This window comes from Aphis gossypii, unplaced genomic scaffold (genome assembly GCF_020184175.1).
Source record: "Aphis gossypii isolate Hap1 unplaced genomic scaffold, ASM2018417v2 Contig00751, whole genome shotgun sequence".
Taxonomy (NCBI): Eukaryota; Metazoa; Arthropoda; class Insecta; order Hemiptera; family Aphididae; genus Aphis; species Aphis gossypii.
In genome coordinates, this window is record NW_026083264.1 from 18,346 (window position 1) to 34,370 (window position 16,025).

Consider the following 16,025-nt stretch of genomic DNA (forward strand, 5'->3'; position numbering starts at 1 on the left):
GATTATTCGTTTGAATACGCAAGCGATGCAAGATATCTTCACATATGGCGTCTTTGTATTTGTTTCATAACTGAATTGGTTGTGAAGGAAAACATGTGGTGATGATAATTGCGAACAGCGTTCGTATTTGGTACGCATTTGATGAAACAACTGAATCTGCAGTGTTAAATCCCAATGAGAATCGTTCTCCAGCAAACCCAATAGTTGACATGCTTCTCGATATGTTTGGCATTGGTGGCCATTCACAGTTTTCAAATGCGCAAATGATTTCGGTCCACGTACATTTACTAACAGCAGTCGCAAATAAAAACATTCATCGTTTCTAGGATGAACAGTGTACATACGACCTAGTGCATCAGTTGAAAACACCTGTGGCCAGTCTGGAACTGGGGTTCCTTGTTTGCGACGTTGGAATTTCTTTGTTGATTGATTCCAAGTGTAATACTTGGGCATTTCAACGTACATCAGCGTCGCTGCGAATGGATCTGCTTCACACATTGCAAAGAAGCTAGTCAATGTTGTCGATGGTGGTCTCTCAGCTCGTTGTGCCGCATTAGCCTCAGTGAAGTAAACTCTTTGGCCATTTTCCAAATGCACTGCTAAATATAAATATAAATCTGCAATATGGTACAATGAATTCATTTCCGATCTCAATCTCTTGATTTTGAACTTTAACTTTGATAGTTCGACCGTTATCTTCTTTTGAACGCCGACGATAAACTGGATATCCATCATTCCCTGTGACTGTTTCAGCAACTAACGGTCGCGGATATCGTTTTGTGCACTTTCCATCAGCCATGCAAGGCGATAATGGATTTAATGCACCGCACGGTCCATGCACCATCTGTGTCGTCACAATGTCGTGTAGACGGGGATCAGTGACTGGATCAGGAATTTCAGCTGATATGATGTCATCCACTTCATTTGAATGTAATTTGTTCAGCAACCAAATTAGGATATGAGCATGCGGTAGTCCACGCTTCTGCCATTCCACCGAGTACATATAACAACGTGTGTCACCAAAAACTCGATACTTAGTAAGCACATCCATCATAATCTTGAGTTTTTGCTGAAAAACTCTGGCGATTATGTCATGGCGATCTTGCGGTTTTTGACCCGGTTCCAACTCGCGTTCAATTTCCGTCCACTTCAGATTGCATGTGACCGTAATAAATAAATCCGGAGTTCCATAATTTCGCACGTACGTCATAGCGTCTTGAGCGTATTCGTGCATGTGGCGTGGGCTTCCGATATAAGTTGATGGGAGAATCGTCAGTCGTCCAATATTCTGAACATCACCATCTGAATGAATAGCATCACGCAAGTGTATATAGTCCTCAGATCGTAGCTTTGGCTGATTGAATCTGATGAACGCTAAACGTTCGGTCTCGACTTTGACATACATGTCGACAGCGAATTGCTGGAATAGCCGACCGCACTTCAGAATGACATTCTCCTCATGTGTACGAATCATCATACGATACGCATAGTAATTCATTGCGCTTAGATTTTTATTATTCGTTGATACTCCTGAAAATGCAAAATTAAATGAATTGTTGATGGAAACCAATAAAAGTAATAATGGAAATAATTAGTGTGTGAATATTGTACCTGTAATTGGATCGACCATCTTCAACGTGATGTCGTATCCGTCTTGCCCTTGCCAATAAATGATTGGATATTGTAACGCATCGTACAAACGATGTGTCTCGTTTACACGATGCATGATATTGCTTCTTCGCTGAACGACAATGTCTCGTGATTTAGTTGGATCGCCAACAATAATTGCAGCAACATCATTAACGGTGGGTGCATTGAATCTTCGCACATGTTCACCTGTTGGAGTACAATCCGCTCTTATGACAATTTGTGCGTATCCGATGGCATTCGTTCCAATGCTGTTTTGAACATATTAACCACAGCATTATTAGCGTGAAAAAATGCTTGCAACTGTTCAATAATTCGTCTCTTTAACTGTTGTGCTCCCTGTATATTGCAGCACGCACGTTCAGCTGATCCACCATCGACGAAATGAAATATATTTGCAGAAATTGATGCGGTTCATCTGGTGTTGGCACCATTGAACCATGCAAATGATATATTTGACCTTGTATCTGTAATTGCAAATAATCATTAAAATTTGTTCATGAATACATTGTAAATCGTGTGATGGTGTAGTGTGTGGTGTATATGAAGTTGTTATGTGTTGCAATTATGTGTTGGTTATGTGTGTTGTATCTTTTACCTTGCAAGTCGGCATGAAGCCGCCTTCTCGAATGATATTAGCTCCAAAGGAAGTCATGCGAAAGCAGTTATTGTATTCAAGGATGTGTTGAAGAAAATGGCTGGAATCGGGATCACTTCCATCAAACAATGTTTTCAGTGGCTGTGGTGGTGTAAGTAATGGATCCAGTTTGACTTTTCCACTTGCGCAGCACAATCCAACCGTTTCTCTTTTGAACTTTACCGCATTGCAATATCGGCATATAGTCGTCATTCGTCCAATATCCAAATTTTCATCATCACTGTAGTTCGCAGTGGGATCATATTGGAATGCCAAGCGATTGTATGATGCCAATGATCTTCGTGTGCTCACGCGATGTCTCAATCGGTCATTTTCTCTTATTATATTTTGTCTTTCTTCTCTTAAGTTCCTTGAATAGACTTGTTGCTGGCTTGCATGTCTTGTGCGGCGGCCGATGTTCGCACGTCGTTCTCTAGGCATTTTGGACTATGGACAGAGTGTTGAATTTAACTTCAAATGCACGATCCACATAATTTACACTGAGCTTAAATGAAATTAACTGAGCAGAGAATAATGACTATCTGTCACACACTTTATCACGCACCGTTGCTATTGGTTTGAAGTACATGCTATGTATAATAGATGGCGCTGTATGTGAAAAACGATTTCCCCACTTTTCTGTTGAATTTTTCCTGAATTTTCCAGAATTTTCTTTGCTATAAACCTCACGGAGCCCAAGACCTTTCCAACGAATGCAAAACCGTGGAAATCGGTTCGTGCGTTCTGGAGTTATAGCGTCAGGGAGGAAAACCGGACTTATTTTTATATAATAGATATACATAGCAATTTTGATTTTATTATTCAATAAAGCTCGTATTAAATGGTCTAGCTTTTTAACTTAGTGAAGAAGTTTTTATTGACAATGATTTTAAAAAAAATATGTAAAATTCAAAATTTGTTTATGTTTTAGCTCAAAAAGAGACAAAATATTTTTAAAATCTTACCATGTATGAAAAGTGCTAATTTTATTATTTGGTGAAAGTTTTAAATATTGCTATTAAAGCAACTCATGAGAAACATTGCATTATTTTTTTAAGATCTTTAAAAACTCCCACAAACATCCAACCAAAAAATGTTTACACTTTTTTATAATAAATGTTACTAACCACTTTGATTCGGTGAATCAATAATAACATTAGATGTTAAAGTTTTTGAACAATTTGGAAATCCAAGTTTTTTTTTTAATATCATACCTGTTTTTAAACACTAATGTATGTATAGCACTTTTAGATATTTTATTTTCTAAGTGAGCACTAATTTCAGCCCATACTGGATTAGTGGAAACAGCTATTTCTAAAAAAAATATATAAATGTGCATCTTAAAATAAATGTTAAAAATAAATAAGTATTGTGAGATTTGGTAGGTATTTTTAATGCAAAAATATTCTTTTATAACAAATTAAAACGATGACAACCAAAAATCAATAATAACACTGATTATTTTTTTTATAATTTTAGTATATATTTAACTTATATTTAAATGTTTAAATAAACGTGTTGGTAAATTGTGTAAGAAAATTAATTTAAAAATAATTTACGAAACGAATTTTTATTTTAAGGCGGCTGGTGCAAATGTAATTTTGTATACAAAAATACGCTTTACGGGAATAATTATCATGTTATATGGATTAAAATCAACCAAATTTGATGTTTTTTTTTTTTTACTAATAGAGCATAACCCTACAATGCATGGTGTTGCCTGTGGGCAACAATGTGTATAATAGCCTCTAATATCAAAAATACTTCTCGTAAAATGTTTATAAATACTTATAAAAGTACTTAAGATGGTATATATTCATTTTATGGTGATTTTAATAGTAAGGAAATAACTAATTATATTTATTTTTTTTAAGCCTTTTCAATATTTTTTTTTCGTTATCGGCATTATCAATTTTTTCACTGATGTATGCATTTTCACAGTACAATAAATCAGTGATATTTCATATAATAATATTGGGAACATTTTTTTTGTGTTTCCTACACTGTAATAAGTCAGTTAGTATAGAATAATTGACATTTTGTCGATTCGTACTATTGTACTAACTCGGTTTTTACTTTTTTGCCTGTGAGCAACATTATGCATTCATTTATGTTATCATGATAATATAAACAAATGATAACTAATAGACAACAACTTGCGTTTCACTGACTATCGCTGTTCAACGACTAATATTATTTTGAGTTGTTGACTGTTTTTAGTGTACTTTTTAAGAATAATAATTTAATATGGCTAATAAAATAGACGATAGTGACATATTACAGTTATTAGATATACCATCAGGATCTGAAGATGATTTTGAAAGTGACGTCGATGATGATCAACTAGATTTATATAGTAAATTTAGTAATTTATTAGAAGAACCAGATATTACTACCTTTGAGGGATTATATCTCAGCAGTTTTCTTCTGAATCTATTGTCGACGAAGATGTTATATTTCCTATTATAGAACCTGTTGTAGATAATAGTCAATTTTCTGATATAAATATTTCATCCCCCTCAACATCCACTGAACCAGTTATTAGAAAACAAAATGTTTCAAATAATAAAAAAACTAGACAATCTAAACAAACAATCCCAGTTATTGCATCAGTACCTTCTATACCATCAATTGAAGTGAAAAATGTTGTTTGGACTGAAGGTAACTTTCCAGTAATAAATACCCATTTTCTTGGCAATTCGGATTTACCTAGTGATATCCTAGAATTAGAAACCCCTTTTCAAATATTCAAATATTTTTTTACCTCTGATTTGTTAGACCATATATGTTGTGAAACATATAAATATGGTGTACAGAATAACTCAAGTAACCCCTTAAAAATTAACAATGAGGACTTACAAAAATATTTTGGTATTCTTATAATAATGAGCTTGATAAATACATATAATATAAGAAATTACTGGTCATCAGTATTGGGTAATGATTTGATAAAAGCTACAATGACTTTAAATATATTTGAAAAAATTAGAGCTAACCTTCATTTTAATGATAATTTATCAACTTCTACTGGTCCAGGCAGAGATAAAATACATACAATTAGGCCACTTATTGAAACGTTAAGAAAAAGATTTAGTTCTATACCAATTGAAGAAAACTTGGCAGTTGATGAACAAATATGTAGTACAAAAGAACGAAGTTCACTCAAAGTATATATGCCCAATAAACCTCATAAATGGGGTTACAAGTTTTTTGTTCTTAGTGGTGCCTCAGGTATTGCATATAATTTTGAGTTTTGTTCAGGTCAAGAAAATAATAGTGAAAGTAGAAAAGCAAGTGAGCCAGACCTAGGTGCTAGTGCAAATGTTGTTATGCGCCTTAGTGGAGTTATACCTAATAACCAAAATTTTAAATTATTTTTTGGCAATTATTATCCTACTTTGCCACTGTTAGTTTATTTAAAAAAAAGAAATATATTATCTTTAGGCACTGTAAGAAGAAATAGGTTAAAAAATGTAATGTTGCCAGATGATTCTATTCTAATGAAACAACCTAGGGGCACTACTGCCCATTGTATATCCAAAGTGTTAGATACAGACATAGTTTCTGTCATATGGAAAGATACAAATATTGTAAGTTTGCTGTCGACATTTACTGCTATAGACCCAGTTGTAAAAGTAAGTAGGTTTGACAGAAAACAAAAAAAAAGAATTGAGGTTGATTGTCCAAATATAACACAAGTCTATAACAGACACATGGGTGGTGTTGACTTACTAGATGAGTTACTTGGGCGTCATAAGATAAAGATGAGGAGTAGGAAATGGTACATGAGAGTTTTCCATCATTTATTGGATGTAACTGTAGTAAATTCTTGGCTTCTACATAAAATAATTCAGAAACAGAAAGGAAATAATAGTGTGCTATCATTGGTAAAGTTTAGGGAACAACTTGCTTTATCTCTCTGCAAAATTGGTACCTATACCCCAAAACGTGGACGTCCCACTAATGATGTACAAGAAGGAATTATAAAAAAAAGGTAAAATGGGCACTAAAATAGGACAGCATGCACAAACAAAAGAGGTGAGAACTGATAAATTAGATCATTGGCCAATTGAAAGTGAAAAAAAAACTAGATGTAAGAATCCAGGTTGCAAAGAATTTACTTTTATGATGTATGGAAAATGTCAAATAAGTTTATGTTGTGGCAAAGGACTAACTTGTTTCACCAAATGGCATACAACATAAAAATTCATTATAATTTTTAAATTATTATTTTAGTTTTTTGTGGCTTATATTAGTTATTTTGTTTTATTTTGTTATGTATTGACAGTTCAGTCAATTACATTTTTGTTCTAAGTTTATACCAAAAAGGTTGTTAATTTTATATTATTTTTATTTCTATATTTTTTTTTGTTACATGTTGATACTACATTGATTACTACTTAATGTTACATTTTTAAAAAATTATACTTTGTTTTGTAATTGGCAAGTTAGTCAATTATTTTATTATATTTATAGTTATTCAATAAACAATAAAACTTTTCAAGATATACATTTTTAAATTTATTAAATAATTAATTATGTTGTACCCATAAACGCATAGTGTTGCTCACAAGCAACAAACTAAAAAATTGGTTTTTTAGGGAATAATACCAAAAAAATTTTTAAGTATTTTTCCCTTGATAAGGAGTAATAAAACAACCAAAAAAAAATCAAAAAAAAAAAAATTATTGCATTTTAGTCTCAAGGCCACATATCCAACTCTGTTTTTCAATATTTTAATCACTTTAATTAAACTTCATAATACTATATCTTCAAAAATGTTACAATTTTAAGCGTTCTTTTTTTTTATAAATTATATTACTTATACCATTATTATTTTAAATTTGCTCAATATACCATATCAATCCCCCTAAATATGTATTAGATAGTAGATAAATGGAAAAGTATTATAATTAAGGTAGAAACTAAAATATAAAATTTAATTTTCATATTTTATAGAACCGCGGAAATTTTGAAATAAAATAATTTACTTTATCAAAATGTGTAGGTTTATTATAGGTACATATAATTTATTTTGGATAAAATTATTTTGAATGGAGATACCAATAAAACTGTACACAAACCTTTGGTAAAAATTGTGGTACCTTGAGCTAGGGCTTTATTATTTAAATACAAAACTAAGCACTAAATCCTTTTTTCGAATACTAATTTTATAAGTTTTTTAGTAGGTTTACCTATAAATTGCAATTTGTAACAAATTCCAATTCTCATATTACAATAAACTATTTAAACTTACCTTGTATTAAATAATCTTCCAATAAGAAATCATGTATACTAAATAATAATAGGTATAATAGAAGTAAAACGATATATTTCACGTACAGCGGCATTAAAATAACTATTTATTATTATATTAAATTCAAATTTAATAAGTTAAGTGAAAATGCAAGTTGGTATATCACTGTTTAAACTTTAAACTAAAATATCAATAACATTGTTATTTGTTCAACTCAAATTAATGTTCAGTCAGATTAATCAATCAAATCAATTAATAAATCGTTATCATTAAGCGATTTTGTATAAATTTAAAATTCACACGCTCATAACATTTTTTTTTATAATGATGCTTCGAGTTTTCTCTATGGGTATTTCAAGGAAAACTTACGGAATACTTATCATCACAGAATATAATAATCAGAATGGACACTGATAATATTTTATACAGGCAGCATAGGACAATGGCTTGAGTCAGTCGGCCATGACACCTAAGGTATACAGTAGGGCCAGCTCAACCCAACAGTTTGACCAGTTTTTACTGAAAAAAAAGTGGAACCAATTTTTACAATAAAAAATCTTGGTATTCATTTATCGATGATCTCATTATTTCCAAAATGATATTTTAGATTCTGAGCCATGAAATGAATGCATTTACTATTTTGAGTATTTCTATTGTTAATTCATTTTTAAGTTGTCGAATTATTAATGAACATACATTTTTAATTTCTTATTCATAGGCGCAAATAGTGTATAAAATGTAGGATATGTTTGGGGGGCTTAGCTCCTAAAGCCATCCCCCCCTATTTGCGCCTATATTCTTATTACAAAGCAGAATATTTTGATACATTCAAATTTAATGATAGTTAAATTAACCTAATTTATTTTGTTTTTAATTTTATCATATTTCACTATTTCAGTCTTTCGTTTTCATTTCAAAAAATATTTACAGTGATATCTTTCAAATCTAACTTATATGGAAATACTGGTACAAAACACTATAGTCTATAATTTAATTTTGTGTTGAAAAAAATTAAGTACACTAGCATCACAGAATAGAACAATGCTAGCGTTGTATAAACAAATTACCTTTTTTTTAACTTAATAAAAAGTTAACAAAAAGTGTGTATTGACTTTAAATTTTTTGTTATTGGTGCATATTAACTTAACTTAACTAAGTTAAAAAAAAATATTAACTTGCCCAGCCTTGCTTTTTGATGTACTTAACTACAACTGTTTGCTATTTCTGTAATTATAGTCTTCTTACACAAAATATAACAATGCTTCCAATCATTTTTTTTTAAATATAATAATTGGAGAATTGCTAACTAGTAGGAACAGTAAGTTGTATTATGTGATAGGAATATATATTAAGTCATACAGACATAACAAAAAGTATATGCAAATAATTCACAATAAACAAAATATATTAATAAAAAAAACAATAATAGTACATTACATGAGAGTAAAAAATAATACATAATAACAATTATAATACATATAACATTCTAAAGGTGGTAAAGAATATCTAACTTTCTATGTTTTCTTCCTGTTAATGACATATCTTTATTTAATTAATTTATTTAATAATATATCCTTAGGCGAATATATAGATTTTTAAGAAATTCTAGGTCAAAATTATTGCATGGATGTTCAAATGGAACATTGTCAATTAAATTTTTTAGCTTTCTGCCAACATTTTCTTCTACTGCAAAGATAGGAAAGTTAACTATAAAAATTTCGTCTAATTGATTAATAAAATTAAAAAAATTATCCGGAGGAACATTTAAATTTCCATAGTTAGAATGATTGGCAGTTTCGTAGGATTTAAAATATGTAAACAAAAATGATTGGTCTAATTGTTGCTGGTGCTTAGCATAATTTAGGCATATATCACAGCTATGTTTTTCAATACATTTTTTTATTAAGTAGCCACATACATAAGTAAGGACATTTTGGGCAGGAAAGTTTAATTCACGATAATCTGTGGTACCTATTTTTAAATTACAAAAATTAAATGGAGATTTCTCTGAAAATAGCACACATGAATTGCTCAACGGTGGTGAAATTTGCCCAATAGTTGTTAGAATTTCACTCATGTCTTCTAAGCAATTTGATCCTTCGGAGTGTTTGAAATAATTGACAAAAAATATTTTTTTAAAAGCCTATAAAAACTGTATTGGTGTGGGATTAACATTATTGCCGTTTTGATTTCGAAATGTTCCAAACAGATTTTCAAGGACATCCTGATTAAATCTATAAGTGCATATAAGTGCATAACACAAAATTTGGTGTTTTGGTTGTCATCCCACAGCATTAATAATGAATTAATGGTAATCGTCCAACCATTCAAAAATTTCATTCGCTTAGTAACATCAATTATTACAGTTTCTCCATCCACTTTCTTGGTATCCAGAATTCTCATGTTTTTGAATACTTCAAGCATGTGGAGAAAATGTTCTCTCTGTTTAGCCGTGTTTTTAAATGGTTGATTAAAATCTTTACTACCGGATTTTTTTTTTTGAATTTAATAAGTCAAACAATTTGTCCATATGCTCGATAAATGTTATAGTAGTTTCTGCAGTTAAAGGCAATGAACCACCTTGAACACAACATTGCATAGCTGCTGCTACTGTGTTGCTAAAAACTTGAACTGCATATTTCACCTTCATTTTCTGAAATGGTCCCGGATTGATGTGAGTTTCAGATAACTTGGGTGCAAGCCGATTCAAGCCTTGGTCCAATTTATAAAAGTCAATGAGATATTTTTTGTCTGTAGTACCATTTAAAAAAGTTAAATTATACTTGAAAAAATTATTTCTTGTTGACTTTAGTAGATGTGGTACGTCAAATACATAAAATATTTTGTGGCCATTAACATAAAAGAATGGACGTTCACATGACACATTCATTGTTTTGGAAAAACTAGTAAAATTTGATTGTTAATACTCTAATATTAAGTGATGTCTTTTGAATACTAGTGATTACGGCAAATATGCATAAAACACAATCCTTTGCATCATCTTTTAAATTACTTATCTTCAATTCCAAAGTTTCGAATATGATGTCATTTAATCCAGGCACTATACTAATCCTCTCTGTGACTCTGCGTAATGTTCTTGGACTTGGCAATTGTAATAATGATTTTAAAAATGTGTACACACGCGGACCAAAAAAATATATAGTTAGTGCCAACTGCTTAATTTGACTTGAATAACGGTAGCCCTGAGGTTTTCTCTTACCCATTTCAACATACTGTTTTATAACCATGCACAGGTTAGGAGGTAAATGTGCTTCAACTACTCTGTTAAACAATTCAACTGAAGTCTCATTGTTCGGTACCGACTCTGGCGGCGACCAATTATTATTTTTATTATTTTTTATCCAACATTATAATCTTTCGCCGATAAGGAATGGGATATTCCGAAGAAACCCCACGCCCCGCCGTCGTATCCCTAGAAGGCTGCCCTTCTGTACGGCCGCCAGACTTTACCGTCGCAAGGTCGTTGACCATCGTCAGTCTGCAAGTTGTCGTTGCCGATACCACCGTCGCGGTCCGTATATTTTCTTTGGTTTTTACGCGTCGCGTCGGGTCGCCATTTTCCGCCGTTCGGTGGCATATTTTATTTTATACCTTTTTATATATTAGGTTGCTTATTGTGCACGGGCACTACATGTGACTCTTTATAGTGCGAGAGTGTCGACTATTATATTATTATACATTTGCTGCACGCGGGTGCAGCAACATTTTATCGTATTCCAGCACGGGCTGTTACGAAGATTTTCGGTAATATAATATCTCTTCCCTCCCCGGCTCTACTCACGAAGATCCACAGAGAAGACGTTCGACGTGAAAACGATTTCGATCAGCGGTCCGGTTATCATATTATTAATGCGAATATTATTTTATATATTATCTACTGTTATCATAATCAATATTATTATTATTATCATATTATTATTTCATAAGTGAAGACAGTACACACGCTACACACATCTATTGCATTTGCCCGACTTTTCATAGCTACTTCTTCACTTAACGCATTCATTTTCAGTTCTAATTGTTTGTATTTATTTTTCATTTCTCGAAGTTCAGCTTTATACTTTTTCTTTCTTGGGGTATGTAATGAGAGAATTTGAGTAGTTTGAGTAGATGAGGAAATCGAACAATCAGCAGAATATGATGAACTTGGAGATAGGGAACCTAAAGAAAAACAAAATATAAATACTAAATATGCAAATTAAATAAACCATTTGTAGTTTAAATTCAGTAAATTATTTCTATTTCATTTTGATCTATAACAATATAGAATTATATCTATCTTATAATACAAGTGAACACCAGTAACAACATTATCAATTTATATCAAGGCTGAGCATTAACGAGTTAAAAAGTTAAAGTTAATTTTATTTTAACTTTTAAAGTTAGGTAACTAGTTACTTTAGACTTTTCATTACCTAAACTGTAAATTTACTAATTTTTTTTTTTAATTAACGAATTAATTTTTCATTTTAAGAAGCAAGTTAAGTTAATTTTATTTTGTTTTTAATGTAATATATTTCACTATTTCAGTCTATGTTTAACTTAATTTGAGGCATCTATCTTTAATGCCTTAATGAATAATGACTATTGTTACGGACCTATACTGTCCGTATCGATTATTTTATATGTATAAGATCATACAATGTCAAATTTCCTAACTTATAAAATTAATACTACAGGCACACGAGTACAGGACACGAGAGAGTAGAATATTATATTAATATAATAATTTGGCAATTAAAGTAAAATCACACGTCTCTTTACAAAAGTCTAAACTCGGTGTCTTAACGATTCGATAAGAATCATGGGTAAGAATACACAAGCAGTCGTTCAGGGACCTCTCGTATGATGAAGTCACCGCCCACTCTTGTAAGAAATCATATATAAGAGGGATCGAGAAAAGAGCTCGACAGTCGGTTACTGTATAACCAACGAATAGGGATATCTATGACACTCAGAGGCCGGTCGTAACACCACTCACCATCTTATTTTATATATTTTACATTAAGCTTATAATATTTGTATTCGTGCAAGAACTATTTTTAATAAACAATTAACTTATACTTGAACAACACGACGTATTCATTTTGTACGTTGATGCATGAATCGACCTAGTCGGGACGCAACAGAAAAATTGGCGCTGTGGACAGGGTTGATTTCCGAGAACGAGACAGATCAGAAATATTGCTAATATTTTCCTGTCAACTTCTTCAACCAGAGGCAATTTCGCCAAGTGGATCACCGTTGGATTGAGACGTCTTTCCAACAACTCTGTGGAAATCGATCTACAATCATTGTTGCAGTTCAGGCACGGCGAGAAGATCAAGCAAGCAGAATGAAACAGCAGTTTTGTAAGCATAATTTATATATGTAATCGTCTCCTTTGGTCTATTGGTCCATCGTAGTAGGGAAAATTTTTATTATTTTTATTTTGGGAATATATAACAGTAAGGTTATTTGAGATTTTTTTATTTTTGAGATTTATATGAGATTATTTGAGAATTTTTATTGAGATTTATGAGAATTAATTATATGAGATTATTTGAGAATTTTTTATTGAGATTTATGAGAATTAATTATTTGAGAGATTATGAAATTATTTGTGAATGTTATTTGAGATTATATATGAGAATTAATTGAGATTTATTGAGAGAAATATTAATTAATGAGTGCGGGTTCTGCAGAAAAGGACACCGAAATTATTGACGAGTTTGAAGAAATAGCTCGAGAAACATTAGATAAGATAATAGGTATAATAGAAAACGATAGTAGTATTGTAGATTTAAATGATAGTAGTAGTGAATTAATTAGTAGGTAATAAATTATTACATAATATTTTCGAAGTGTCGATTCGTCAGGCACATCTCTCTGCATATATTTTTCTAAAAAACTCTTAAAATGAGTGTTTTTTAGTTTATAAAGTGGAATATTTGCAGATAGCAAAGTTTTACATAAATCTGAATTAAATTCCGATAGTTTTGAATTACGATTTGTAACCAATTGTTGCACATTATTTGTTTTTTTGTTTTCTAAACGTGCTGCACTTCTAATGTGTTTGTCAGTTTTTAGGTGTTGTATGATACTAAAACGTTTTTCATTTGCAACTTTTACGTTACAGATTTTACAAAATAAAATAATATTATCCGTTGAAAATACAGATTCACCAAACTCCTTTACAAAATTACGCAAACGCCAAACTTTCGACGATTTTTCTTTTGGCATATTTATATAAGTATAGTTAATACAAAAATTAAACTTGCAATAAAACGTAATACACACAACACATACAATACAACGTAATACACACACGGCGAATGTTCTAGAACTAAATAATTATTTTACTACGTACAATTTGTTGTACAAAAATACAAAAATAAACGTACTAAATAGTTTGATATCGCTTTATTGTCATCTAATCTACCGATTCGCAATTAAGATAAAATGAGGCTCTATCGTCTTTATGGGAAATTATATAGAAACGGTTAAATATAATAATTTGTGTCCTTGATCATGAAAAATATTCACCGATGTAAATGATTTTCGAAAAACTTTCAAAATATGCACTATAAACTTAAAATATGCTCTTATAATCAAAAAATATGTCTTTAAAACCCAAAAATGTCAAAATATGCAAAAATATGCACTAAAAACTTCGAGCTTTTGGTCACAAATATTGTGAAATGTATTATGTACTTACTCTGCATACGAACAAGTTAACCAGAAAAAACATGCAAATGCATGAAAGTCCTTGCTCTAGTAATAATATTTACGTGATAACAAAAACTTACAAGAAATAGAAATTGAATCCTTTTGTTTTGTTGGAGTACTCGTGGCAACTGAATTATTAAACAATAATGGATCTGATATACTAGTATCGACACATGAAGTACTTCAAGCATGTTCTTTAAAGATCATTGCTATAAAAATAAATAATAATCAGTTAAGTATAAAATATGTTATAATATGTAAAATTATAATTACAGAAATTAGTAGGAACAGCATTAGGCAATAAAACTGTTTTATTAGGGTTTGAGTACATTTTGTCCTCAAAATGGTCTGAACACACCACATGGTGCTCTGATGATTTTTCTAATAAATCTTGACGACTGCAATTTATCAGCCAATTCTTACGACTAAATTTTTAAAATTATAATTAGATACATATACATAATATATTAAAATGTATATACATTATTGACAGGCCAGGTTAAACTTACCGCAATTCATCTTTAGGTATCTTAAACATTTTGCACTTCTTCATAGTCAACTTTCTTTCACAATGAATAAATTCACCATGATGATAGCACAGAATAAAACAATTAGATTGAAAAATATAAAATGTAGATCAAACAAACAAATTTAAAATACAAAAACAGCGTTAAGTGCAAAGGTGCAAAGGAGTCAGTGAGTCACTACCCTCTGTGCAATTCCAAGATTTTAACTTTCATGCGTTGTAATAAGTCAACTAAAATAGGAACTTCTCGATGTAACATCTATGTTTCATAGCAGAAATGAAAATTCCTTTTACAAACGTCCACGTGACTGCAAAAAATGTATATCTAATTGTTGTTTATTTGTTACTTCCTATAGTTATTCAATACAATATCATCTTGACGTTACAACGAACTAATGTCTTAAAAACAACATAAAATTGTAACATCAATGAGAAGTTTTATTGTTACATATTTTAATATTTATAGATAACTTAAAAAATATTATGTAGCGTATATAAATAGAACATCTGCTGACTAATATCACATACACGTCTATTAGTTGTACATATTTAATCTAAACATCACATTTCGATATTAAATAGACTACTATGTGATGTTTATTGATTTATTATATTAATGCTATTTTTATAAAATAGTTGATTATTGAAGACTATGTGATTATTAAAATTCGAAATTCGGATTTGTCATTCGTGATCGACGACCGCGTATTGTGTGTTGTGATTTATTTTAATCTGCAGTGATTTGACATTTTTACATTGTAAGCTGTAATCCATGCGTAATACTGCCGTTTTTATTTAAAATTTATTCGCACATACTTTTTAAATTTAAATTAATTTTAAATCAACTCGATAGCAGAGGCCTGAAATCCTGAGACGGTGTCATTATATCAGTAGTCCGAGCGTACCTGCTCATCGTACATAGTGTTATTACCTATATTACTATGGACTCTTCACAAAGAACAGTAAGTATACTAAGCATAAATGATATTATTATAATATATTTTACTGCAGAATTGGCCTAGCTCATTTTTAAGTAAAGGTCAATATTATATTATATTTATTAAGATGGATAGTTACAATTTATTTTAATTTCAATTATTACTTCAAATTGTATATTTGTAAGTATGTGTTTAAAGTTTATACCCACATTTTTGATGTTCAAAAAAAAAAATATAGAATACAACATAGAATTTATACACCTATATTTTGTAATACTGTAATAAACAATA

General features: G+C 30.7%; 2 protein-coding genes and 1 pseudogene across 2 annotated transcripts; 1 reads left to right on the top strand and 2 right to left on the bottom strand.

Moving 5' to 3' along the window:
* Positions 1–559: 559 nt before the first annotated feature.
* Positions 560–3,082, bottom strand: LOC126555217 (uncharacterized). Its single transcript, XM_050210175.1, has 4 exons — positions 2,246–3,082; positions 1,976–2,114; positions 1,612–1,836; positions 560–1,530 (listed from the first exon to the last, which is right to left on the bottom strand). The coding sequence occupies exons 1-4, from the start codon at positions 2,723–2,725 to the stop codon at positions 560–562; spliced, it is 1,815 nt and encodes a 604-aa protein (XP_050066132.1). The 5' UTR covers positions 2,726–3,082.
* Positions 3,083–4,531: 1,449 nt separating this feature from the next.
* Positions 4,532–6,282, top strand: LOC126555218 (piggyBac transposable element-derived protein 3-like). The gene is made up of 3 exons (XM_050210176.1): positions 4,532–4,640; positions 4,754–4,945; positions 5,216–6,282. Exons 1-3 carry the CDS (start codon positions 4,532–4,534, stop codon positions 6,280–6,282), a joined length of 1,368 nt encoding a protein of 455 aa, XP_050066133.1.
* A 3,741-nt stretch (positions 6,283–10,023) lies between these two features.
* On the bottom strand, positions 10,024–15,055 carry LOC126555219 (uncharacterized; annotated as a pseudogene).
* Between the last annotated feature and the right edge of the window lie 970 nt (positions 15,056–16,025).

Excerpts from the sequence above, each read along its gene's own strand:
- LOC126555217 (XM_050210175.1), bottom strand. The coding sequence starts at position 2,725 with ATGCCTAGAGAACGACGTGCGAACATCGGCCGCCGCACAAGACATGCA. Across the intron at positions 2,115-2,245 it reads GCTTCATGCCGACTTGCAAG|ATACAAGGTCAAATATATCA; the intron begins GTAAAAGATACA and ends TTGCAATTACAG. Across the intron at positions 1,837-1,975 it reads AATATACAGGGAGCACAACA|GTGAACATGTGCGAAGATTC; the intron begins GTTAAAGAGACG and ends GTACTCCAACAG.
- LOC126555218 (XM_050210176.1), top strand. The coding sequence starts at position 4,532 with ATGGCTAATAAAATAGACGATAGTGACATATTACAGTTATTAGATATA. Across the intron at positions 4,641-4,753 it reads TGATCAACTAGATTTATATA|AACCTGTTGTAGATAATAGT; the intron begins GTAAATTTAGTA and ends TTCCTATTATAG. Across the intron at positions 4,946-5,215 it reads AAATGTTGTTTGGACTGAAG|TATTGGGTAATGATTTGATA; the intron begins GTAACTTTCCAG and ends ACTGGTCATCAG.